This window comes from Aphelocoma coerulescens, chromosome 1, assembly GCF_041296385.1.
Source record: "Aphelocoma coerulescens isolate FSJ_1873_10779 chromosome 1, UR_Acoe_1.0, whole genome shotgun sequence".
Taxonomy (NCBI): Eukaryota; Metazoa; Chordata; class Aves; order Passeriformes; family Corvidae; genus Aphelocoma; species Aphelocoma coerulescens.
Window position 1 is genome coordinate 64510806 of NC_091013.1, and position 24393 is coordinate 64535198.

At 43.2% G+C, this 24393-nt stretch overlaps 1 protein-coding gene across 4 annotated transcripts in view; it reads right to left on the minus strand.

The window, feature by feature from the left end:
* The window catches only part of LCP1 (lymphocyte cytosolic protein 1), a 51036-nt gene that overhangs the window by 16571 nt on the left and 10072 nt on the right, over positions 1–24393 (minus strand). For 2 of the 4 annotated variants that reach the window (XM_069010430.1, XM_069010456.1), the window contains exons 1-4: positions 3925–4025; positions 3729–3819; positions 1721–1872; positions 901–1030 (exon numbers count right to left, since the gene is read on the minus strand). In XM_069010430.1, coding sequence (XP_068866531.1) covers positions 901–1030; positions 1721–1872; positions 3729–3819; positions 3925–4020 — 469 coding nt within the window. In that variant the 5' untranslated portion in view covers positions 4021–4025. Of the gene's footprint in view, positions 1–900; positions 1031–1720; positions 1873–3728; positions 3820–3924; positions 4026–13946; positions 14090–24393 lie in introns of those variants that run through there. The other 2 variants (XM_069010447.1, XM_069010437.1) reach the window with 2 other exon arrangements.

A 24393-nucleotide genomic window follows, 5' to 3' on the forward strand; every position in this document is an offset into this window, starting at 1 on the left:
CAGTATGACTGATCAACGAAACCCTACACGGAAGAGGCTCTCAGGAGACAAGCAAATGAGCTCAGGACAGCAATGGGCTTGAGCTGGTTAATACTCCTTCAGTACTCCTTCCCACTCACTGGGGTTGCCTGGGTCATGAGGGCAGGCAAATTGCAGAGACTGGTAACGAAGTTCATGTGATTCACATGTATGGTGCAGGTGCTAAGCTCTGCAAGGAGTAATTTGTGCTTTCACCATAATTTCAATGCATTCTTGTACCACTCTGCTAAATAGAAATCCCACATAACTTCAAATAATTCTGTATTGTACATTACACCCTCTTCATGTGGAATATCTAGAAAAGCCTGGCCAGGACTCTGACAAAGAGCATTCAGAGGGTAATGGGCAAATGTTGCCTGCAGTTCAACAGGGCTGTAGCATAGCTATCCTGTAGCAGCAGCAGCTCACACAGGCTCCAGTAGCTCAGAGGAGATGCCCTCTGGGATGAAGGTGGATGAAGTGCTTGAAAGCATCCTCTGTTCTCTCTTGCCAGAGAGAGTCATTCCCCTGCCCTTGCCCCTGGAGAAGACAGCCAGGGGTAGGACCTCCTCCCCATGGAACTGCTTCAGGGTGGGCTGTGCCCACAAGGCAACAAAAGCAACCAACTTTCACCTTGGAGAAACAGGCAGGGAGAAGAGCCCTGATGGGGTTGTGCCCTCCATGAGAAAAAGTCAGGAACTATCTGTTTGCAAGGGGAGTTTACTGAATGAGTGCCTAGTAAAATGTACAAGGAAATGGGCTATCAGCAGTGGGGAACCTGTGCCTTGCCTCCCTGGTGGGCAGGGACAGCAGTGGGCAGGTGTTTGTGCTGCTGCAGCCATGGCTCACTTGCTGCTCTCAGTGTGGGACAGCTGCACCTACCTGAGTACGAGTGTTGGGTGCCAGCACTGGACTGCTCCGACGTCCCCCCGATAGCACAGATCCCCTCCTTCTTGTTGATTTGCTTTCGGAATGACTTAGCAACATCATCACTCTTCAGGTCTTGGAAAATCTTTCAAGCATGAGAGAGGATTTTATAATTTTGGAGAATTAAACCAAGCTAAAACAGTGAGCTCTTGGGCCAGGAGACACATTCTCTCTGCTTCACAAAAAGGGCTTGAGTATTTTCAGTGGGTTTCTGTGTACAATCATTGTATCTGCTGAGGTACAACAGGACTATACTCAGCTTTTATGCTTTCAAAACAGGGAACAAAGATCAGCTAAGTAACAAAAATGTTACTTTGGAGCAGAGCAGTTTGGGTTTGAAGAAAGAGCAAGTAAAAACCTACTTCTCCATCCCGAGGGAAATCCCACTATTTTACCATTTGCTCTTGACCCAGTTCAGACCAGAAAAAGAAGTAGTTTTTTGATAAAAAAATGCCCCATTAAGTTTTCTGTTTCAATCTGCTTAAACTTTTTGTAATCATCAAGCCAGAACGTCATCTTTTTAGGGCATATAACTGAAGAACTATCTTGCTGCATCAACCAGACTGAAAGATACGACATCTATGCAATAAGCAGCTGTATTCATATCACTTGTCCCAGTTACCTGCAGGATTTCTAGTTTAGTTACCTTCTGCTTTCAACTTTTCCAGTGAGGCGATTCACTGGATTAATAGGTGCCCAAGAGACCCTGTGCTTGTGCCTCTGCTGTGCCCTGGGGATCACCTTGAGTGACTGAAATAAATAACATCTTACTTACTGAAATAAATTCATCAAAACTGATCCTGCCATTCCCCGTGGTTGTCAGACTCTGAATGAGCTCTCTGGCTTTATATCCTGGGAGAGGGAGATTGGCAGCCTTCAACACTTCTGTTAAATCATTGGTATCGATGAAGCCATTCCCGCTGATATCTGCAAAGATTAAAGCAAACTTTTACATTCTACATCAGCCCAATGAAATTTTCTGCACATAAAGGCTGTTTTTATTTTACCCAAGCAAAGGTACATGATACACAAAGATTTGTTGTCTTGAAATCTGGTATTTTAAACTGCTTTGGTGTTATTTACACCCAAGAAAAAATTACAATCACCTTTTAACAAACACTCATGGTGATGAATTTATATTTTTAGACATATAAATTTTAGACCTTAACAAAGCTAGGTTTGAATGGATATAATTGCCATTTCAAGGTTTACACACTGACAAATGTGATCTATAGAGGAAGCATCCTGTCTACAGAACAGCTAAAGGAAAATAAAGTTGACACAATACACGTGCACTTATCCATAGATATAATTTGTGATTTTGGCCTGTTTTCTGCATCTAATAACATCAGAAATAGGCTGGAACTGCATACGGTCATCCTCAAAATAAAAACTTCTGTGTTCCTCTGAGATGGTCCTAACACGAATAGTCCTGCTGAGCTTCCTGCAAGATCCAGGGTAGTATTTGATGAGAAGATCACCAATACAGGTTCATAGTCCTTTATTCTCCACTTAGTGAAAAACTCCACAGATAGAAAAGAAAACTGAATTTATCACACAGAGAGTTTCTGTTAAAACACTATGGTTATGACATAGATAAATGTATATATAGTTATATATGGTTATTTACATTTAGCTTCTAAGTGTCTGTATCTTTCTTTTTCTGCAGGCTCCTTTTCCCCATCCTGGAGGCTGAGGTGATTTCAAAGCAGTGTGTGCTGATTTCCTGCATAGTAAGTTGCAATTTGAGTCACTTGTTGCATGCTGCAAAAAGGCACTCAGCTCTCAGCATCACTAGCACAAATTCATACAGATTGCAAAGAGCATCCTATCCATTTCACCAGGTCATACAACAAAAGGATCTGGACTTGGAGAGGGAAATGTCTGGGGGAGGAATGAGAGCTTCCTTCCAGCACTTGGGGAAGCAACCAGACCTAGTGGAAGGTGTCCCTCCCCATCGGGGTGGGGTAAGATCTAGATCATCTTTAAGGTCCCTTCCAAGCCAAACCATGCTAACATGCTCTGATTTGCCTTGTCAGTGCATAGGGTGTACAGGACACTCAGAGAGACCAGATTTTTAAGACTGCCAGCCTAAACTACTGTATGATCAGAAATCAAAGAACCACCACCTGAATCAGCAAGGACAACTGACTAGTGCGTAATCCAGAGAGGCGGAGAGATCTGCTGACAGAAGTTAAGTGAGCTGTGAGAAGCACAAAGACCTTTTCTTAGAATTTGGGTAGACAGTGATGGGTCTGTGTGACTTTAAAGGAGAGAAATCAGATGAGATGTTTAAAGGTTTGGAAAGAAAACAGACAGTAGAAATATGGGACTTGAAAGGTCATTGTGAAGGGATTACAAATTTTTTATCCATTTGCACATTTGTCCTTTCCACACTCTTCCTTCCCATAGGGAATACTCAATTTACATGAAAATAAAACCTTTATGCCTTCCAAATAATTTGTCATGAATAAACAATATTCTTAGGAAAACACTTGAGAATATTTCCAACATGGTTTGCTGTAAGCTTTTGAGTTTTTTTTCTAAACCCTGCTGGAGCCCCAACATCCCCCTCTGTAAGAGGCCAGTGCTCTGCAGAGAGCTGATGTGGTTTTGTCTGGGAGGCCTGCAGTGGCAGGAAAAGGTTTTTCTGTGGTCGCTGTGACACAACAGATCGCTGCTGGAGCAAACTCCATCTCATCCTGCCTGGTCAGTCAGAACATGAGAAAGAGCTTGCCACAGGTTCACACTTCAGCAGGGCCTTTCCTGTTGGCGGCACTCACCAACTTTGTTGAAAGCCTCGCGGAGCTCTGCCATCTCCTCCTCGGAGAAGTGCGCTGTCGACGCCATTTCTGACTTCTCTGAGTGGCCGGTCTGCAAGAAGAAGACACTTGTTTTCATTTGGTGCTTTTTGGGCTTGCAATTGTGAAGAAACAGAGAGGTTTTTACTTGGGTTTTCAAAGTCCTGGAGCAGCTCACCATAGCTGAAAAGGTGGCTCCTCTCTGTATCCTGAAATCAAGTGAAGAGATAAAATCCTGTGTAGATGAGATGCAATTCTGTGTCCCTCCTGTCATTTTGCCAGGCCCTGCTCAAAATTTCAACAGTTTTATTTACACTGCTTTAACTGGAATTAAATCCTACCTCTGCTAACTCTTGTTTCTCATGGAGAAAACAGACTAAATTGTGCTGGTTCTTGTTATTCCCCCTTGGAAATGCAATTCACCAGCCATTTCTTCAGCAGTGCTGGCAGAGAAGCAGCAACCCTGGGTGCTTCCCAGGGCTCTGGGCTGGAGCCAGAGCCCCAGGGGACATTTGCACCACTTACCTTTGGGTACCTAATGAGGAGGCTGCTCACCCTGATAAGGTGGAGGGATGGAGAGAAGCTCCTTCACAAGGTGTTCAGACCTTGTGAAGGTCTGGTTTCCCAAAAGTCAGCTACTTCTCTCCCTGGATATGTGGGGAGTTTAAGGATTTTCCTCCCAAGGTCTAAGTCAGTGCCTGAGGTTGGATGGCTTTAGGAATGTGTGGCCAGAAAGAGTTTTCCTGTCTTTCCTCTCATCAAAGATACAAAACAGGAGGAAGGATTAGGCTTTCACTTTACAGGCACTTTTCTTAATAACCTGAAAGGGAAAGTTCACTTCCTTTTATCACATCATTAAACACACTGCCAGAAGATGCACATTATACCCATCTGCTTTTTCATGCACCTACTGTCCCTTGCATCTATTCATGAGGAAACTGTTCAGGAGACAATCTATTATTCTATATTTGTAGAGAAGGACTCTAGTGTCCTATGTCTCTTTAAGTATTAATTAACCAAACAACTATTTAAATAGAATAGAATGGAAACTCGAGTTGATCCTGGGAAGTGGTTGCTGTAGCTACAGTGTTCAAATGAGGAAAAAAAATCAAAAATATGCCATTCCCAAACTAAAATTAACATATCATAATTTAAAAAACAAACAAACAAAAAAATTGCTATAGCTCTCTGTAAAAACACAGAGTTATGTACAGCCTGTCTGAGCTTCAGATTCAATGCTCTCCTGAACTCATGCATTGATTCCTTGAGGCTGTGGAAACCACAGTGGACATGGCTTTGAAATATCCCAAAAAGCAATCTCACGTGGTAACTTCTTGTCTGCTGTCTTCCAGTACTATCATGAACCCTTTTTCTGCCTAATCACTGTGGTTTTAGGATGAGGACAGCAATAAAAGATCTGTTCATTCACTCCAAGCTTCATGAATAGAGAAATACAGCAGAATCCATAAAGCCATTGCTCTTGCAGTTGGTTCCAACCATCATACTTTCAAGGATTACCTTTAAAAACCCTCATGATCCACCAGCAATGTGAGTTATGTATATTAGGGTAAAATTAGATCCATAGTCTTCCCCCAGTCTGTCCTGCTATCTTTCCTGCCTCTGATTCCTCACTGCTTCTTTTTTCTGTTGCCTGCTCTGTGTTTTTACAAATTGTGGGTTAACTAAGACGCACCTGGACACAGGAAAATCTTACACTATCAGCTAGAAAATCCATATTCCACTGCAAGATCATTCATTCTAGTCCACTCACTTGATCAAGCAATGTAATTTGCAAGACAACTTTTAATAGCATGAAGACTATTCTAGGCTTAAAAGGTAGGAAACACCACAGGTTGTTGCCTATAACATTACTTTTGCAAAGTAACCTTGAGAAAAAAGTATCAACATAAAATGGCCTCTTCTTGATGGCATAAGAAGTTATGACTTCTGATATGTCACTAAGTAATCTGTTAAATGCAGAGAATCCTATTAGTAGTACAGATGTTTACATATGTACACATTTATACTAATAATTCATAATAGGATGAAGGGCTTTGCTGTAATGACCCCTTTTGACATCTCCTTTAGGTCAGTATTGTCCACTCTGCTGTGAGGGTAACTACACTTAGCTGAGCAATCAGATGCATCTCAGGTGCACACCGAGAACGAGGACTGGTCCTCCATCACCTGAGGGGTGGCTGTCCTCAGGTGACAGAAGGATGGTCACTGCCTGCTCCAACACACAACTGAGTTTCTCCTACATTTTCACCCCCATAGCACCTCTTGATTTCAGCCTGTCAGTTCCAGTACCTAACACCACTGGGTGTTGCTGACTAATACCCCACTGTGGTTTCACAATGGTGAGACTCGGACAGGCACCCTCTGTTAGCCAGCCCTAATGAAAGAAAACCAGAATTTTTAGATTAAAGGCTTCAGAGTCATTCCCAATGAAAGATCATTGCTGTTTTTAAAAGTTGTTCAAGTAGGGAAAACAAAGCGTAAGTGTAGGAACCCAGAGTGCTGAGAATACTTCTCTGCGTGTTTTTAAGGGCTCTTACCCCCCTGAACAACACTGTTTTAACCTCCAACCTTGGAAAAAATTACCAACAATCAGACAGGAACTAGAAAATACAGTGGTGTGAATCAGGTGATAGACTACTATGTGAGATTGTCACAGAGTGAAAAATTTAGAGGTTCTCTTTGCAGTAAATAGATAAGAGTGAAAAATACCAAAATGGAGGATTGTTGTTCTCTAAACCTTCTTCTCCTTCTTCTACTACTCCATGTTCTGCAGTAAAAGTAGTGTGTAATGATTGGATAGGGAATTCCGCAGTTCCTGGCTGTGTTACTGAATAATTGGTAGGAAAGTGAAAATAATATACGTTTTTAGTAACCATTGGTTAAATTATCTTTAAAAGGCTGTGTAAATCTTGGTAATTAGAGATTTCTCTCCTGCTTTCTGTGCTCTGTGCTGTACCTGGGTCACGCTAGTGGCTCTGTTCCTCTGATAAGACTTAATAAACAACTATCCGGCAGCATTGAAACTCAAGGAAAAGTCTCGGTTTATCTTTGAAACTCCTTGCAAGGACTTTTAGAAAATTCTCTCCCATCAGGAGAGACTTGATTTAAGGCACAGTTCAGTGTCACATAAGGAAATCAAGTGAGTGAAAGTCCAAAGCTTTAGCAACACACAGCAAAAAAGGAGAAAATCCCCTTCCAAAAAGCCACCTTTCAGTATATAAAATGCTTATTTTGCTTAGATCATTAAAAGGTAATATTTAGGCACACAGATGTGTACAATGCTTCTGGATAGTAGTGGGAGAGGTCAGGCCCAATATTTTCATCTGGTTTAACCTGCCAAGAGCAGAGCCATTTGCTTTTAGGGGTCAACCACTTTCAGCACTTCACCATCCGCAATGCAAACTGAAAACACTTTGGGCATCCCTTCAAGAGGGCATCCAACAATCCTGGGTGAATAGTCCAATTACTGGTAACTCACAAGGCATTGTAAGCACACAGTGCACTGCTCTATTCCAAACTGTTTGCAAAATCAGTATGACCAGGCAGATTAAAAAATGCAGAGGATGATGTAAGAGCAAAGGAGAATATGTGGATGAGCAATGATGATGAGCAGTGTGAACAAGTTGAAAGAGCTCCTTTGAAGGGGACATTTGTTGAGGAGTCATCTGAGGGAGGAGCAAAGGGAAAATCAGCTGGTGAGAACCAGGCAACGGCTTTGAGCAAAGCGACGTATGGCCAGAAGCAAAGAGAAAAGCTGGGCACGGGAGAGGTTTGGCAGGACAGAGGGGATCTTGGTATAGACTGAGTGCAAACAGCTTAGCTGTCAGTACAAAGGAGATACTGAAGATCAGGAGCAGCTGGGAGGAAGGACCGTGAACATGGTGTGATGGAAGATGAGTGAAAGAACTGAAGTGTCTTAGGGAGAATGAGGTCAAAGTCAGCCCATGCTTAAGATGCTGAGACAGGATACTGAGGAGGGAGGGGAAGACAGCTCCCTGGGTCAGAGCAAGAAAGGCAGTGGAACTGCCAACAAGGTAATAAACACTCAGAAGGAAGATAAAACACTCCCTCAGACAGTCTGAGATTCAGATAGCTTCAGGACATCCAGATTACAACATTGCCTGGCAGTGACACCTCATTTTTGTTTGTTAAGCAATATAAACCCACTATTGCAAAAGCAAAACATAAAATTGTACAAGTACACTATTTTCTCCTCAGAAGACATCTGAGTTACAGGTTAGTGTAAAAAACGGAAGAGGTTCTCACCTAAGCTGCTGAGAATTGAAGCAAACTGATATCAAAAGAGCCCCTAACAAAGCACTCCCTTCCCTGCCATCATTTCCAAACCAATATGTTACAGGCGTGCCCTAAAGCCTCCTTTTATTTGACCTTATCCTCAGAAGAACCTATGACCACACTGATGTTTCAAGAAATCTAATAGCAAACTATTTTCAGACTGGAATATAAAGGAAGAGCTAAAATAATCTTAAACCTGAACATTATTGCTAAATTGAAACACGGTGATATTGATGTTCTTTCATTTCTTTTCGATTTTGAAGCCATAGTCGGAGTAGCTGCCCTGTTATGCATTGCTTGGCAAAGTGTACACCCACCATGCAAGATAAATAATAAATGACAAAGCCATTAAAACCTCAAGGTTTCCAAGACTTTTATTAAATGGTTATCTTGTTTCATACTTTTCTTCACTGCTTCAGTGTTTAAGCTTTGTTGCAAGCAAGGCAATGAAAACCATGAAGATGTGAAATGGAACTTTATAGACAGACATAAAGTTGTAGCTTTCCCCAAAACAAAAAAGCAAATTTCATGGGACAACATTACCTTTCACAAACATATTTAGTCAGGAACAATTTAACTGTGATTTGGTGTCAAGAAAGCCAAAGAAACTACTAACATTTACTCACTTTCTACCGTCAGGGCCTCGCTTTGTTCATGCACTAGTACTTTGCTAATTATATAACTTGTCTAGTTGTTGGAGAGGGACATGGCACATGTTCCCTGGCAAATACAAATTTCCTGCTATCTTCTCTTCAAACTTATTTTTTTCTGGAAGTGATGAAGTAAGAGGCACTCGCTGTTGCAAAACACAGCTGTTAGAGCTGCATGGGGCAGAGTGAGACTGTCCCCTTACACACACACAACTCTGCCTTTTACTTTACCAGAGCTCATAGCTCTAGCTCCTTTTCTCTTTCCCATCTCACTCACAAATTCAGTTTCCAAAGTCCAGCTTTCTGTAAAGGTTGGGGAATACTTCCCCAGCTCTCTTCTGCATTAGGCTTTCCCTCCCAGCTAACATCAAAGATGCACCCCCAGCAACCTTCCCCCAAGGGACAGCCTGCCTTGAATCATGCCACCAGCTGGCAGGATTAAGAGAAAGGGCAAAGAATTGTGAAAAAAATCTTGTGATAGATCTGAAGCATCTTGAAGGCCAGAAAAATACAAGGGAAAACAAGAGTATCTCAGACATATTCAATCTTTGTCCTGCATTTATTGCACCTTTGCATACCTGCCCATTTCTGGTCACTCATCAGAATATCCCTGATAGGATATTCCTCCCCAGAAATACTTCCCTCTACCCTTCTCACAAAAGTCCATATATCCATATGCATATCTCTTCTAATAATTTGTCACAGCTGATTTCCTACAGTGTGGAAGGGCTGAGGAGGAGACAAGAGAAGAAGATTTTTGAGTTAGGTTCTCATACTTTCCTTCTGGAGACAAGTTTTTGCCATTTTCAATGTCATTAAAGGGTGAGAAAAAGAGAAATTACACAGTAGATCTCATGTTGAAAGAAGAATCAATGCTACAAAACTACAGCAGTGTGGCCTAGAAGTTCCTCAGTTTGAAAGTTTCATCTTGAGCTCATCAGCAAAAACCTTCAACTAAAATGTAGCAGGCAAAGCCATCTTGTTGACAATCAGCCAAACATGTTCTTTTGCATAATCCAGAAAAGTGTATCTCTCAATTAAACTTCACAGTGTCTCAGCTTATTTGCTACTATCATGCTTCTCTCTCATATATCTATTTTTAACTGTTGTTTCTCTTACAGTTCTGATCAAAATAATGTGCTTATATCCCTGCACCAGCAGGGTGATCCATACTGCACCCACAGCAAAATAGGGTAGTAGCTTTAATGCCAAATTTGAGTGAGCTGCCTGGGACTATTTGCAGTGGTAGCTCTAGGGTATCCAGCCTTCTTAGACAAACAAACAATCCCATCAATGTCCTTTATTCTTGTTTGGTGTCACAGCTTCCAGGCAGATTGAGTGGATATTTTTTTGTGACAGCATTTTTTTTCTGCACAGGATGCAAGATAAAAACTAGAGTCCATATATCTCTTCCGTGCTGGTGAGCTACTCAGACAGCTACTCACCATGGCTGACAATGTCAGCAAACACAAACAGGTTTGGAACTGCATGCCAATCAGACACATTTCTTACACAACAACTTTGAAAATCATTTAAGAAGCAAAAACTGCAACATTTTCAAACACATGGGGTGGTTTATTAAAAAAAGTTCATTTTCCATGTTGTGCATGTAGGGGTATGACAATCTCCCTACTGAAATAACTACTGATGAATAAGAGTATTTTTTTCATTTCATCAAAGATGCTGAGCTAAATTTTAAATCCCAAAGTAGCAGAAACTCACTTGGCTCTGTTAGCAATGGGTAACTTGGATCACAGTACCTTCAATTTGGGTGGGATCTTGCTGTTTAAATCAGCATTTACAACAACAAGAGGAGTCTTTCTGAAGTTACGGCAAATACTTCCTCCCTGGTATATTATAAAGATTCATGATTTAGCCCACAATAAATGACAATCTTTGCCTCAAAGGCTTTTTAAAAGACTGGTGTCTGCAACAGCAAATCTCACCAGGTATGCAGGCACTGGGATGATTAGGGTGTTGCACTTCACCTTTTTTTTCTTACACAACTTGAAAAAAAATCCAGAGAAAAGACATTTATCACTGTTCAGAAAGAACACAGTGATGCTCATGAGTTATTTTCCTAATGTTCCATTTTATAAAGGATCTTATTTGTCAGTGTGATGCCTGAGTCCTAAATCAAATACTGGTCAATGGGGCTTAGGAAGAAAAAATCCACAGGGTATGGAAAGAGATGGAGATCTCTTTCCAATATACCACTCAGTGGCAGGGAGGGCTAAACCTTCAAGGAAATTAAGACGTTGAAAAAGCAGAGCTCTGAACCTATAAATACTCTCCTTATGTGCCTTTTATTTTTCAGACACATCCTACTAGGGAGACAGCATATATGTGCATATTATTTTTCAATCAGAGTCTGTAGAATTCTTCTTTAAAAAAATAAAAAAATAGATCCAGTACACTACATTTCTTGTGGGGTCACTTATCTTTCCCATCTCTTTATATCAACACAGGCTGGCTAGCTTTAAAGTGAAAACATTTTTCCATAGATAAAGGAATATTTTGATTCTCAAACTGACAAACAGCTTCAGTCATTCAATAGATGTTCCATTTGGCATGCAAAGCCCTGTCCCACCCAGTTCCATCTTCACTAACAAAGGTGGGGGAAGAGGAGAGCATCTGCAGGGGGTGCTTTAGATATAGGTATGAGAAGCTATCTCAATTCTGCCCCATCACGACTCATGTGGTGGATGGGCATAAAACCCTGAACAGACAGATAAAATCTTTCTCCTCTTATTCCTGTGTACTTCAGCCTGAGGTTGAAGCAAGAGGTCAGGTCACAAAGTACTGCCTCAGTCCCAAATGTCCTGTGGAAGCCTGGTAACTGATGAAAAAAAAGGAGAAGACGGCCCATGCTTCCAGCTCGTTTGGAGGAAAACACTTCCTCTGTGCATGGCCAATATTAGAAACATGTTCCAGCTGTAAAAAAGGAGGTTTTTAGATACAAACACATATTTGCATTTGACTGGTTCCACAAGGATTTACGGATCTGCTGCTGTCACTCCTATGCCAGGAGCTGGATTCTGTCCTCAGTTTTTCCGGACACCTCAGTGATTTCAGCAGTGACCAGGCCCTTCCACCCACAAAATCAGACCAGAAAAAGGAGAGAACACCTTAACATAGCCCTCCTTATCAGCTATGCTGCTGCTTGGACCCCCATCCTGCAATGGTGCTGTGCTGGGAGCTGTAGTGTGCAGTGGGGAACCCAAGCAGGACCTGGAGCAGCAGAAAGCACAGTCCTCCCGCTCCCCTTTCCTCTGAAGAATGATGTGGCTCTATGGCATAGTCCCCAAGCCCTGTCACTGGGCATCCCTCTCCTGCCTCTCACATGCCACTCTCCTGCATGTGGGCACAGCCTCCATGTCCAGGACACCCTACTTGTTTCACCAAGGGACAGGAATTTATTTCCCATCCTACAGCTTTCCCCTTGGATAACTGCAAAAATGCACAGAGCATCCAACGGAACCTCCCGTACTCCATCCTGCAGCACCTAAATACTGTTTCGGATTTTTTCCTAAGTATTCTTCATTTTGATAAATATTTTACATTTTTTATCAGCATTTCACTGGAGTCTGCTGTTTTGCATGAAGGGACTGACCATGCAAATGAGCTACATTTCTGAATGCACTGTAATCCCCTCATCTCCCCTGTCTCCTTCTTTCCCCTTTACTTAATCTCTTTTTCGTTCTTTCATGCTTTATAAAAAACATATGGTGATACTTTACAGTAGGTTCTCTATCAAGATAACTCTGCTCCAAGCTACCCAGTTGCATTTTAAGCTGCTCATGACTGAAATCAGAAAGAAACAGGGTCAAAAAAATTGATAGCAAAATACAAGACAATGGAGTGTGTGGCAGGTTCTGTGAGCAAGAGGAGAGAAGCAACACCACTAGATTTGTTTAAGTACAAAAAATCTATAACCATAATAATATTTGGTCCAAACAGTCAGTTTCAGTTGAGGAAGCAGATTCAAACCCAGTAATACAATATATCCCTTTATTGACATATAGAGTGAACACAGCTTCAGCTTCTGGGCCAAGTAAACCTGGACCTTAAGGTCAGGATTGAAGCAGAAACCCCCACTCATGTTACCAGCAAGCAGGCAGGTACTTCCCAGTCCCTCCTGGCTCTAAGCATCACTTCTCAGTGGAATTTCCCACCACAGAGGGGGTTTCCACATCTCCTGTCTACTCATGAGAGCTTCTCCAGCTCATGAGGCCAGACTGCTCCTGTGTGACAGGCAGGAAACATGTGAAACATGCTGGAGTTTCTCTACAGGAGGGGTTTCAGGGTGTGATCTGCTTTTAGCAAGACAATCAAACCCCATCTGCTGAACAGCCAGCTGCATTTGCTAGAGATCATCTTCACCGGACACCTGTACCAGTACAAGATCAGTCAGCCAACCTGGTCCGTGACTTTGGTTGTGATAACAAGGACCTGAGGCTCCATTGGGTCAGTGTTCAAACCAAATCCATGTGCCAAGAAAATCGCTATGTGACAAAACCAGCAAAGCTACTGCTGTCACAGAGAAGGACAGTTAAGCCTGGAGACTCCTGTTCACAATACTCCTACCTAAAGTATCTGTAGATATTCACAAGTCACAAGTCATCTAAATCCTGAGCTGAAATCCCAAAGAAGACATGGGACAAACCTGACAAGATTTATCAGTCAAGATCTGAAAAGGCAAATATAACATAAGGAACACCCCATGTCAGTATTTTTAAAGCAGAAGTTCCTACTACAGTCAGGCTCCACCATGAATCAGTTTTATTTATCCACTGGAAAGTAAAGTTACATTTCTAAAAGCCAGATATAAATGTTCTAACAGGCAACAGATTACACTGTAAGCACTATGAGCCAAAATACATCATCTTTATGAATCAGTGTTTTTCATCACTGGAATTAAAATTACCTTCTTACATGGATCCAGTCTGCAATCTAAATAATGGCTTCTTACTTTACCATGCCCTTCCAAGCCAATGCCAACCCCAAGACTACCATTCTACTCAGCCAAAAACCACTCCGCCCAATTAAATCCATCAAACACTTTCTTGAAGGTCAGTAGAAATGCCATGCACAAGACTACTGGAAAATGCTTCACACTAGCACAGAACCTGCTCTTTTTTTTCATGGCAACCACAATTTCCTGTGCAGTTAAACTGCTGGTATGCTCAGTGAGAGCAGCTTGCCAAAAAAACACCAGATGCTGTGATCTTACCTCCTGGGCTCAAGTCCAAACTGTCAGAGCAACAAACAGCTCAGCAGCTGCAAATTCAACAGAAAGGGCAGAACTTCTTAAACCAAACGTCTTGTAGGGTGGAGGAACTGCAAAGCAGCTGTCACTGCGTGACACGGAAACTCTTCTGCAGCGCAACTAGGCAAGCCCAAGAGTGCAAGCCCACGACTAAGCCCAGAGAAGGAAGTGAGTAGTGACACCACAACATGACAAACACCATAGATGAAATAGATAGGTTTTATAGGGAAATGAAGCATTCTCTGCTCTTGAACTCAGTACTCCTCCAATAGGCCCACTGCTTTGCGCCGCTTCCTCTCGCTTCTGCTCTCGCTCACGGAGCACACGCACACTAAAACGCCTCCTCTTTTTGCTGGTGAGGGCAGCCACGTTTGAGGCACGGAACCACAAGGTCTGCAGTGCTCAGACACCTCAGACACCAGGCAGGGCTGGCTGCCAAGCCAGGCTGGGGCAGCAAAATCACCAGGCATGGAAACTCCTCAGCATCTCCACACAAACTCTGCCAACGCTTGACTGCCCTGCCTGTGAAAGCTTTTTCCATGCAAGTGGCTGGAATTTCCTTTGATGCAACTTGTGACCTTTTCATTCTCAGTGCTCACCACTGACAAAAGGCTGGCTCCCTCTTCTCTATAAGCTCTGATTAGGTTGGTGTACATACCAAGATCCCTCTCAGCCTTCTCCTCTCCTGGCTAAATGAGCTGAGCTCTTTCTCCCTCTTCTCTGATCTGTTGTGCTCCATCCCAGACACCATCCTGGTGTCTCCCTACAGTTTGTCCATGCCTTTATTGAACAGGGGAGCCTGGAAAAGGACACAGTGCTCCTCACACCACCTCACAATTGACACACATTTCAAGGACACATTTCCCAGTGCACTGAGGGTCATATATAAAAGTGCTTGATGGATGCAAATATAAACTATCTTTCAAACTCTGACGATGCAGCGTTGCAGAAGACTTTTTCCTCTGAAAACAGGCAGGTGAAAAAAATTACCAAATTGTATGTCTTTAATGAAAAAGCTGTCATTCACAATTCACCAGGCCAGTTGGACCATCAGCTGTTTAGAAAATATCAGCTTCAAGAAAGCCATCTCAAGAACCAATCTCCATAATTAAGATCCATCCTTGAAGCACACATACACGTGCTCTATTCAGAAGGACACTGAAAAATGTCCCAGGCATTTTTGATTACTTACTTCTATTTAAAAAACACTTCCTCTATGGTATTTGATTATTTGATAGGCTGTGCCACAGCTCCTCTTCCTTGTTTTCTAGGATATTTTACACCAGCCTGATGGTTTGCCCCAGCTTTTTTCTTACAGACCTTTTCCAAATCCTTAATTACTTTTGTCAGTCTCCATGACATCCCATTAAATGCTGTAATGCCTTTTCTGAGATAAAGAAGAGGGCACCAAAGGGATGTGTGCTCTAAATCTAACATCTTACTTGCACAGGAAAACTGGGGTGGGTGTTTCCTCACCAGATATGTTCGCTTAACACTCTTAGCACCCTCTCTTGAGTTGTTACAGCTTATGCTGTAACAAAGAAGGTAGGAGAGGGACTCAGAGTTTCCACCCTGCTGTATGGTATGTTATATTCACATGACCTAGACTGAGCTCAGTACTGTGTCCTCAGCACTGATTCAACACCAGCACATTCCATAGGCACCAGCTGTGTTAAAGAAGTGTTCAAACAAGCTTGGAAATACAAGGGCAGCAAGGATGAAATTGAAAGCATGATGGATTTCTGAGGCACACATAAACAAAAGATATATTTGCCATGTGAATCATGAATCCCTTTTTCTGCCTCATTTCAAGACCTGCTGGAATGTCACTATGTATACCTGATAATGCTGTCTCACCAAATATTATTAAACTTAAGCAGCCTTTAGACACAACCCCAGCTGAAGCCCTGTCATGACACACTGTTTAAATCCTGCACTGTGCATCCTTGAAGCATCACCCAAATAACAATTTATTGGTCAGCACTGAAAGACATTTAAGTGGGATGGTGTGATAGTTATCTCCCACCTGTACCTGGTTAACTTGTACCTGTGTGGTGGTCGTCTGTGGTATTGCTGACAATGTATAGTTCCATGAGAATGATCTCTCTAAAGCAATTTCTTAAACAGGGCAGGATACTGCAAGATGTCACTATAGTACTGTTATCCTAGAAGGGTGTTGAATTTAACTCTTCAATACAAATAGCTTGTATTTCGCCACAAAGTACGCTTATGGCTAGGAACAGGCCAGCTGCTGTTAGGACAGGCTGTACTGTGGCACTGAGTTAAATGTCCATTACTGTCCCACCTCAGAAAAACAATACACTTGACCTACAGCTTCAGTCTTAGGGCCAAAATATCAATGCAGCTGCTTTGAGATTTACATGCATGAAAGGTAAAAGAGTTAAAGGAGAGGTGGTCCTCCAATTACAGGAAAAGACATTAGGAAATATCAAAGACGTTTGTCTATAAATTAAGTACCATAAATTAGCATGCACTGTGTCGAATCATTCACAGAGGGAGGACTATAATTATAAACAGACCATGCCCCTGAGACACAGATGAAAAGGTCAAACCCAATCTTTTCCCCCCTGTTGTCACCACTACAACAATTCAAAAGTCTTGCCCCTTGTTGTCCCTGTGCCTGAAGGACCTTCCTTTCCACCTACCTTTTGCAGTGCTGACACTCATCCTGCTGCCTGTGTAGTGCAGTCACACTTCACTGCAGATCCACCAGACTGTGTCACCACAGGCTTCAAACCCTTCCATGACTTTATTCCTCCTCTCCTCTGCCCGAGTCAGCCCCACAGCTCTGAGTGAAAGAGCCTTTCACTTCAACCTCCTCACCTGCCAACAGGCTCTCACCTTCCTCCCCTTCACCCCCACGTGCCTTGGGGAGCCTTGGGAAGGGCAGCAACAGCCTGTGATCTTCTGCCATGAGGCTTGGGTGTTTCTTAGCAAGGTAAGTGACAACTCAAAAAGCATGCAGGAACCAGTAATCCCACTTCCACCAATGAATGGGAATTACATTTGAAGGATCTGGGGCAGCTGCCTAAAAAGAGGTCCAGCAGCTTCATCTGACTTGGCAGTACTGTGGTCTGGCAGACAGCACGGGGTTTGCAGGGATCCCTGACTGAGGAGGGAGCTGGGGTCTGCTGTAGGTGAGTAGTTTCCTTATGGGCACCAGGGAAGTGTATTCCTGTGGTGGCCTTTCCAGGCACACCCACCTCTAGGCTCTCACATTTTTAACTGCCCACTGCAATCTCCCCAAGACCTTTGCCTTCCTGCAGGCTGCTTCTGCTTCAGGAAATTGCTTTCTCCAAAAGCCATTACTTTGCAAAATCACACTCACATAATGCAACGTCTTCCTTGCCACAGCTGATACGGTCACAGGTTGTAGACATGCCCTCTATCCAAGAACATCCACGGGATGGGAAGAGTGTGGTAGGGAGCAGAGTGGGGACTGCAGCACAGATCTTCCAAGCTGAATGAAAGCTTCTTGTGGACATTGCAAAGTGTCTTTGATTTAATGACAGCACAATTTTAAATGAGACCTTTAAGGGGAACACCCTGGTCCATGAAAAACTAGGGCAAATCAAAATAATGGAAATTATTTAAAAATTATCTCCCTTGAACGAATAATATCTTGCTCATATATAAGTACAGAGGACCTGATCTAATTCCCACTACAGTTTGATGCTATCTGAATTGCACCTTTATATTGTGTGACTCTGTCCTTGTTACTATTAAAGTCAGTGACACTTCCTGAAACCACTAGTGATATAGGCACTGAATTGCCTCTGAATATGGACCCTGAGAACTTCAATGCTGTTGAAAGGTAAATGAGTCTTTGTGAAGCAGGAGTCATTACTCTGATGGCATGTGCTCAGGTGCAAGTTGGTAATTTGACCCACTGCTGGGTCTGTGTCACCAGTGTACCCTGAAATGCCACCTGTGATCTCTGCAGGAGAGAGAATACTATGGACTGGGGGCTTTGCAGAATGCATGTGAAACTCAGACCTTTTACACTGTGTTCTTCCTGCATTATATATGCCAGTAAAAGCCTTGAGAATGCAAAGCAATGCTGGGTGATCCCATTGAACGTGTCACAACATGGGTACTGGGGTCTGTTGGGGGTGGAATTATGGTATCGTGAAATATATCTTGGTGCAAGAAGAGCATCTCACTCTTTGTCTAAATCTGTTCATGCAGGAAGGAGTGGGGCAGATCTACCCCTGCCAGAGCTTTGCCTCCAGCTGGAGTCTGCCACCGTGCCCTCCCTCCCTGAGAAACCTGGTCTCCAACCCCCATTCAACCACCACACTCCATGGCAGGTGTCACCAACCCCCATGGGCCCCTTGTGTGGGCGTTCCCAGTGGCACCCTGCACAGTTGCTGCATGGAGAGGAGGAAGGCAGGCAGGGCAGAGGGTGATGGGCCATGCCATGCACACAGGTGTGAATGGAGGGAAACCTGTGCCACACAGCAAATATGGCAGCCTCCAGTGCCATCAGCAACAAGACATTTACTCTTGGTCAGGGAGGGACACCCAGGCTTGCATATTGGCAAGGCTGGAGAAAGAGAAATGTAGAAAGAAGTTCTGTCATACTGAAAAGCATGATTTTGGTAGGGTAATTCTCAGATCAGCAGCTCTCCAAACCTCACCCTTTTCCCTGGATCTGGGCACAGGAACAACCAGGAGAATAATGGCCTGTTAAAGCTAGGATGGGAGACTGGCCTATGATTTCACATGCTTGTGCAGCTTTCAGTTCCTAAGCCCTAAACTCTGAAACCTGTCTTAGAGTCTTCTAAGGAAATCTTTTTTTTCAGTTTTACTACAACCCCACTTACTCGTGAATCAAGATGAGCCACAAAAATCAAATAAGCTATGAGTAGACTGTTTCCACAAAGAAAAGCAAAAGGCCACGTCTAACTAGGGGATACAACCTGCAACCAGCCCAGAAAGATTTACACTCCTCAAAACCTGTGTGCAGGAGGGTTTCAATAGAACAGCCCCCACTGACAAAGGAGGGGACAGGGCAATGACTGATCGCTGGTCTTGGAGCTGGTTGTTCCCTCAGTAGAAGTAGCCAAATATCCCTGTGAAACAAAAAGCAGACAGCTCTGAGGCCATGGAAGAGCTTTGAGCAGTTAGATTTGTTACCAAATTCCCCAAACCATTTGTTTCAAAGAGATCTCCTGCACTGAAGTGACTGAGAGGGTCTGAAAGTTTTCCTTATGGTTCAATCTCGGGCCCTCGCAGAGAGCTTAGCCTTACTTAAAAGTCATAAGGCACAAGGTAAATTTCCTGCTAGCAGTCTGAACTTTGAAGGAGAGGCATTTAAGCAAGTGAAAAATGAAATAGCAGGGAAAAACCACCCTGTAAAATAAAAGCAATGATAAATAAATAACAGGAAAGTGTACACCCCACTTCAAATTTAATAGGCTACACCCAACCATGAATTATTGATCAAAACCATCCATTTGCTGCAATGGGGAGCACTAGTGAAATATTAATAACAGTGCATGAGCTAATCTTAGGTTTTACTTGATGGGAGAGTGACAAGAAGAGGTTGGAGAAGCCTGGCCCCTGTTAGCTCCCCGGTCTGGCTGCAGTGGGAGAAGGGCACACCTCCAAGGCTCTCCCAGGACAGTGTGCAAGTCCCACATTTCCAGCAGAGACTGGCAGTGACTCTCCCACCTGATAAACCCATTCCCAGATGGATATGGGTCTAGAAGTGTCATTCATGGGGGCTGTTGCAACAATACTGTCTATCCTGTTTTGGTAGTCCTACAAAAGAAAGCCAGAGTCTTGGTTAGACCCTAACTCAGTCCGATGTATTTCCTAGTTTTCCTGGTTTTCTTTCAGGAAATAATTCGACTTTGTGATGGGAGGAAATACAAGAAAATGTCACGTTGGTGGGTCAGCTGTCCAGAGGCTTACAGAAGTAAAAAGCATGGAGAAACAAATGAAAAAAAAAAATTCTTTTTAATTATACTTAATATACCAGTTACTTTTGCAAAACTGTGAGGAAAAAGTAATGATTTTTGATAATCTGGATCTGGCAGAAGCTGACTCACGGCTAACCAACCTTCTCATGTACTTTCAGCCTCAATCTCACTCAATTTCTGGTGAGTGGACCATAGTTGGCTTTGACATGGTAGCAGAGCGGGCTTCCCCAGGGCCCCTGCCCTGCCCAGAATGTGGGTGCAGAGCTCTGGAGCATCCCCAGGGTGGCTGCCACACCCAAGATAAAACTGTTTTGCTGCAAGCTCAGGCACTGCCAGCCCACTGCCAGAATTTCAAGTACCTGTCCTCTGCTGCAAACCACAGCAGGAAAAAAAACCCCAGATTATAAATTACACTGCTCTCCTGAACAGCAGGCAGCATTTTGCCAAGAAAAGAGTAATTCAATTTCCTTTGGATCCAGAAGAAAATTTGCACACAAATACCTGTAGGACTGAACAAAATGTCATGTGCACATGGGTTCACTCACATACGTGCCTTCTTTAACAGTCTGACTTCACAGGGTCTGACTTTATAGATTTTTAAATGTTAGAAATTTTACATCCTAGGCTGTTTGCTCTCTTTAGCTCAGGTTTTTCTTCTTTTTCTCTCAGCTTTTTAAAAAGCTATATTCTTGTATATCTTCCTCTGTCTTTGGAATGTTTCCCTTTATTATCTCATTTTCCATTCGCACATTTTCTCTTTTATTTCCTGCTTTTCCATCTATGTCTTGTCATTTCCTCACTCCTACCCTTGCAGTTTCTGCCAGCATTCCTCATAGAATTTGCAAGGGTGTTCAGATCAGAATCTCCACTTCTTGTTTGTAGCCTCTCACATGCAAGCCTGGCCCCACGCTTTGCGCTGGAACTGCTGCTCAGAAACACTTACAAGCAGTTATTAGTTCCCTGTCAGGAGGGGAAATTTTGCATAACACAGAAGGAACTTGATGGGTTTCTAACAGCACATCCAAAAAAAGTATTTCCTCATACACCGCTGAACCAAAGGGGTTTTGTTTTCAGCCTCGCCACGGCTGTGTTTGCAGAGCCACTCCTGCTTCTGGAGCTGCATCAGGGGGATCTGTGATCCTCCTGCAGGTGAAGGGTGAAAGCCAGCATTAGGTTGTCCATGCCCTGTGCTGGGTGTCAGCCTTTCACTCAAAAGGAATGTGTCCTGCATCTACTGAAGCTGAAGAAAGACAAAAAAAGATTGCATGAGTTTTCTCTGGTGGAGGCACCATATGGAAATCAAACACAGGAGGGATCTCTCTTCAACTGAATGAAAGGAGGCTGTAGCCAGGCTGGGGTCAATCTCTTCTCCCAAGTAACAAGTGACAGGAGAAGAGTAAGTGGCCTCAGGTTGTGCCAGGGGAGGTTTATATTGGTTATTAGGAAAAATTTCTTCCCTAGGCAGGAACAGGCTGCCTAGAGAAGTGGTTGAGTCACCATCCCTGGAGATATTTAAAAGATGTGTAGATGTGGCACTCAGGGACATGGTTTAGTGGTTAACTTGACAGTGCTTGGTTTACCATTGAACTTAATGTTATCCTAAGGGTCTTTTCCAATCCAAGTGATTCTGTGATTCTATTATTCTATTGTTCTGTGATCTGAGGTCAGGCTTTTCACAAATGTCCTGAATCCAACAAACTCTTACGTGTCACATCTCTATTTTTATAAAGGAATGTGAACAAATCTAGCCCTCATAATGTTTTTACATAGTGATTAACTAGACTTCTGAGTCAAGCTTGTATTTGATATTAATCATTTCCATGATATATATAAATTAAAAATACAAGAGAAAAAAGCTTTGGAAAGAGGAAACATTGCCCCCTCTAGCAATGACTGATTATACACTGATTATAGCTGGCACAGCAAAAAAACAATTATGATTCCTTCATATTTTCAGTACCAGCGTTGCTTATCTCAAATAAGAAAAAATAAGATTTTCCTTGATTTTTTGGTTTGCCTTTTTTTTAATTCATCTTCCTGGTCAAACACCTTCCTTCCCTACTGGTCAGTGTTGATATTTCTTGGAAGATCCGCTGAGATAAGGCTAGAAAAGATGTGAATACACCCTGCAAAGAAACTGAAAGGTATCCACCCAAAGGCATGCTCCTCTTCTCAAAGTCTCTCTCTACAGAGCAGTAGCCAGGCTTTGACAGTAATGGTGGCCAAGACACACCTGAACAAAAGTTTGAGGCAGCCTGGACAAGTTTTAGCAAACAACATATTTAGCACCTGACTAAGAATATAGTCAGGAAGACCCTCAATATTGGGATAATAATTAAGTTAGAAATCCTACAGAAGGCACATGTTTTAAAAGGGAAAACCAGACTTTAATTTTGCTCACTGCCAGAAATGGAAGATTTTTGAGGGAGCACAGAGAAATGAAAGATCCACTACTCAAAAGCAAGTACCACAGTGAAGTGTCAGACGTGTCAGGTCGCATGAGTTTGATCCCAGAGATGCTGCTTGTGTTGCTCCCTGTGGGTATCATCCAGGAGCTGCCTGCACCACAAGGGAACAGGCAGAGTACACCCACAGACACGCAGAGGAGTTCCTCATTTCTGCATCCTCGCTTAGCTGCTCCATTTTCTGTGCTGCTGTGGCCAATGCACACTGAAAGCTAATGAGGCAAAGACATCAGGTGTGTTCAAATGTCAGAAGGCTCAGAAGAGCCCCTAAACTACTGTTCTTGAAAAAGAGAGCAAAACTTTATCTGGAGTGTCATATAAAAGACAAACTTGAAACAAACATTAATTGCTCTTTTGACAAAGCATTCAAGAGGCACAGGGGAAACTGGAATGTTAAACAATTCAGTAGCAAACACGAACTCCAAACTGTATTGATCTTGTATGTGGGGGGGGGGGGGGGGGGGGGGGGGGGAATTTAGAAACCAGGGCCTTCCAGGAGAAAAGCCCTGTACTATCCAAGTAACACACACAATGATCACTTTGCCCTCTTTGCTGTCACAAATCATGGATAAAACCCAAACTTTTCCAGAGAGCTGCCCAAAAATCCCCCATATAAATAGCACAAGGGTTTGGCCCTATCCATCTCTGCATCCCACTAAATAAAGGCACAGACCACGGCATCTTTGCAGGTCATCCTCAAGTCATCAATAAAGTCCATTTTCCCAAGCACTCCCTGACCTGTAGGGAGCAGGTGCACACAACCCATCCCCTAAACCAAAACCCCAAAAGGGACAGTGTCGCTAGTCCCACGTGGCTTTGCTACCCAGTTTCCATCCCTCATTGTACAGCTGAGCAAGTGAGCCGTATGGCTTTGGAGATGATCTCAGGCAAATCTGTTTAGCCCCTTCCTGGATATTTATCCCTGCCTCATGCAATGAATGGCAAACTCCATCAACTCTGAGATCAGCTGTTCCCAAACAACAGGGACATAGACCTCTAGAAACACTGAAGATGAAGGAAATCTCTGCAGATGATACCACTGGCCAGCTTATGTTGTGACCTGTAAGTGGATAACTGGCCCATATGGACAACTGAGGCATGGCCAGCAGCCCCACTACCCCAGGCAGCTGAAGTTGTGCCAAAGACAAGACACGGGCATGCAGGGAGACTGGGGCTGGGATTGCCCCAGTCCCATTCTGCTGGCCATGCTCCCACTGAAGCACCTGGCAAGTTCTGCCATGTGCAATATGTACAGACTGGCTAAGGAGTCCACCTCAAAACTTGGGAGCAGGTACAGGAAGCCACATGCTGCTCAAAGATGAAAATGGCCTCAGCCACTGTGAAGTGCTGGCCACCCTCCCTGGCACATCAAGCTTAGAGGAATGTGTAATGCAGCTGAGAATTTTTTTTTCCAGAATGCTCGTGGGTGCTCAACTTTTCCTTCATATCTTTGTGTCTTCTTTTTTCCTAAGCTGATTTCTACAAAAGCTCCAGGAGCCTACAGGCACTCTGGTTCCAGGAACTGAAGAAAGACAGAGGAGAAGGAAGACAGATTTCCCAAAGACCTTGCACTCTGCCAGATGACAGAGAGAGGGAGGTAAGATATAACAGACAGACACAAGAATGGTTTGCTCTACCACCATCATTCAGAGTGTTGCAAAGGGTGGGGGAGAAGGAAGGAGCATCCTTAGTTTTTATTTCAATTCACTTTGCTAGCCAGGGCTAAAGTTCAGGCACACAGGAGAGGCGAAATGAGATAAAAGATTAGTACAAATAATCTAATAGCTTAAGAGAAAGAGGGTTCAGTGTCAAAAATGGCAGGAGCAGTCTGCCTGCTGGTTAAACTTGCTTTTGCTTGTTTAATGCTCCTTCAGGCACTTGTGTGTCTTTGGCCACCTGGTGAATTATGAGCTTCACACAAGCAGCAATGAGTTTCTGACAGGACAGGAACTCTAAATCCTTTTCTAAAGGAAAGTATCTAAGGTTTAACTAGATATG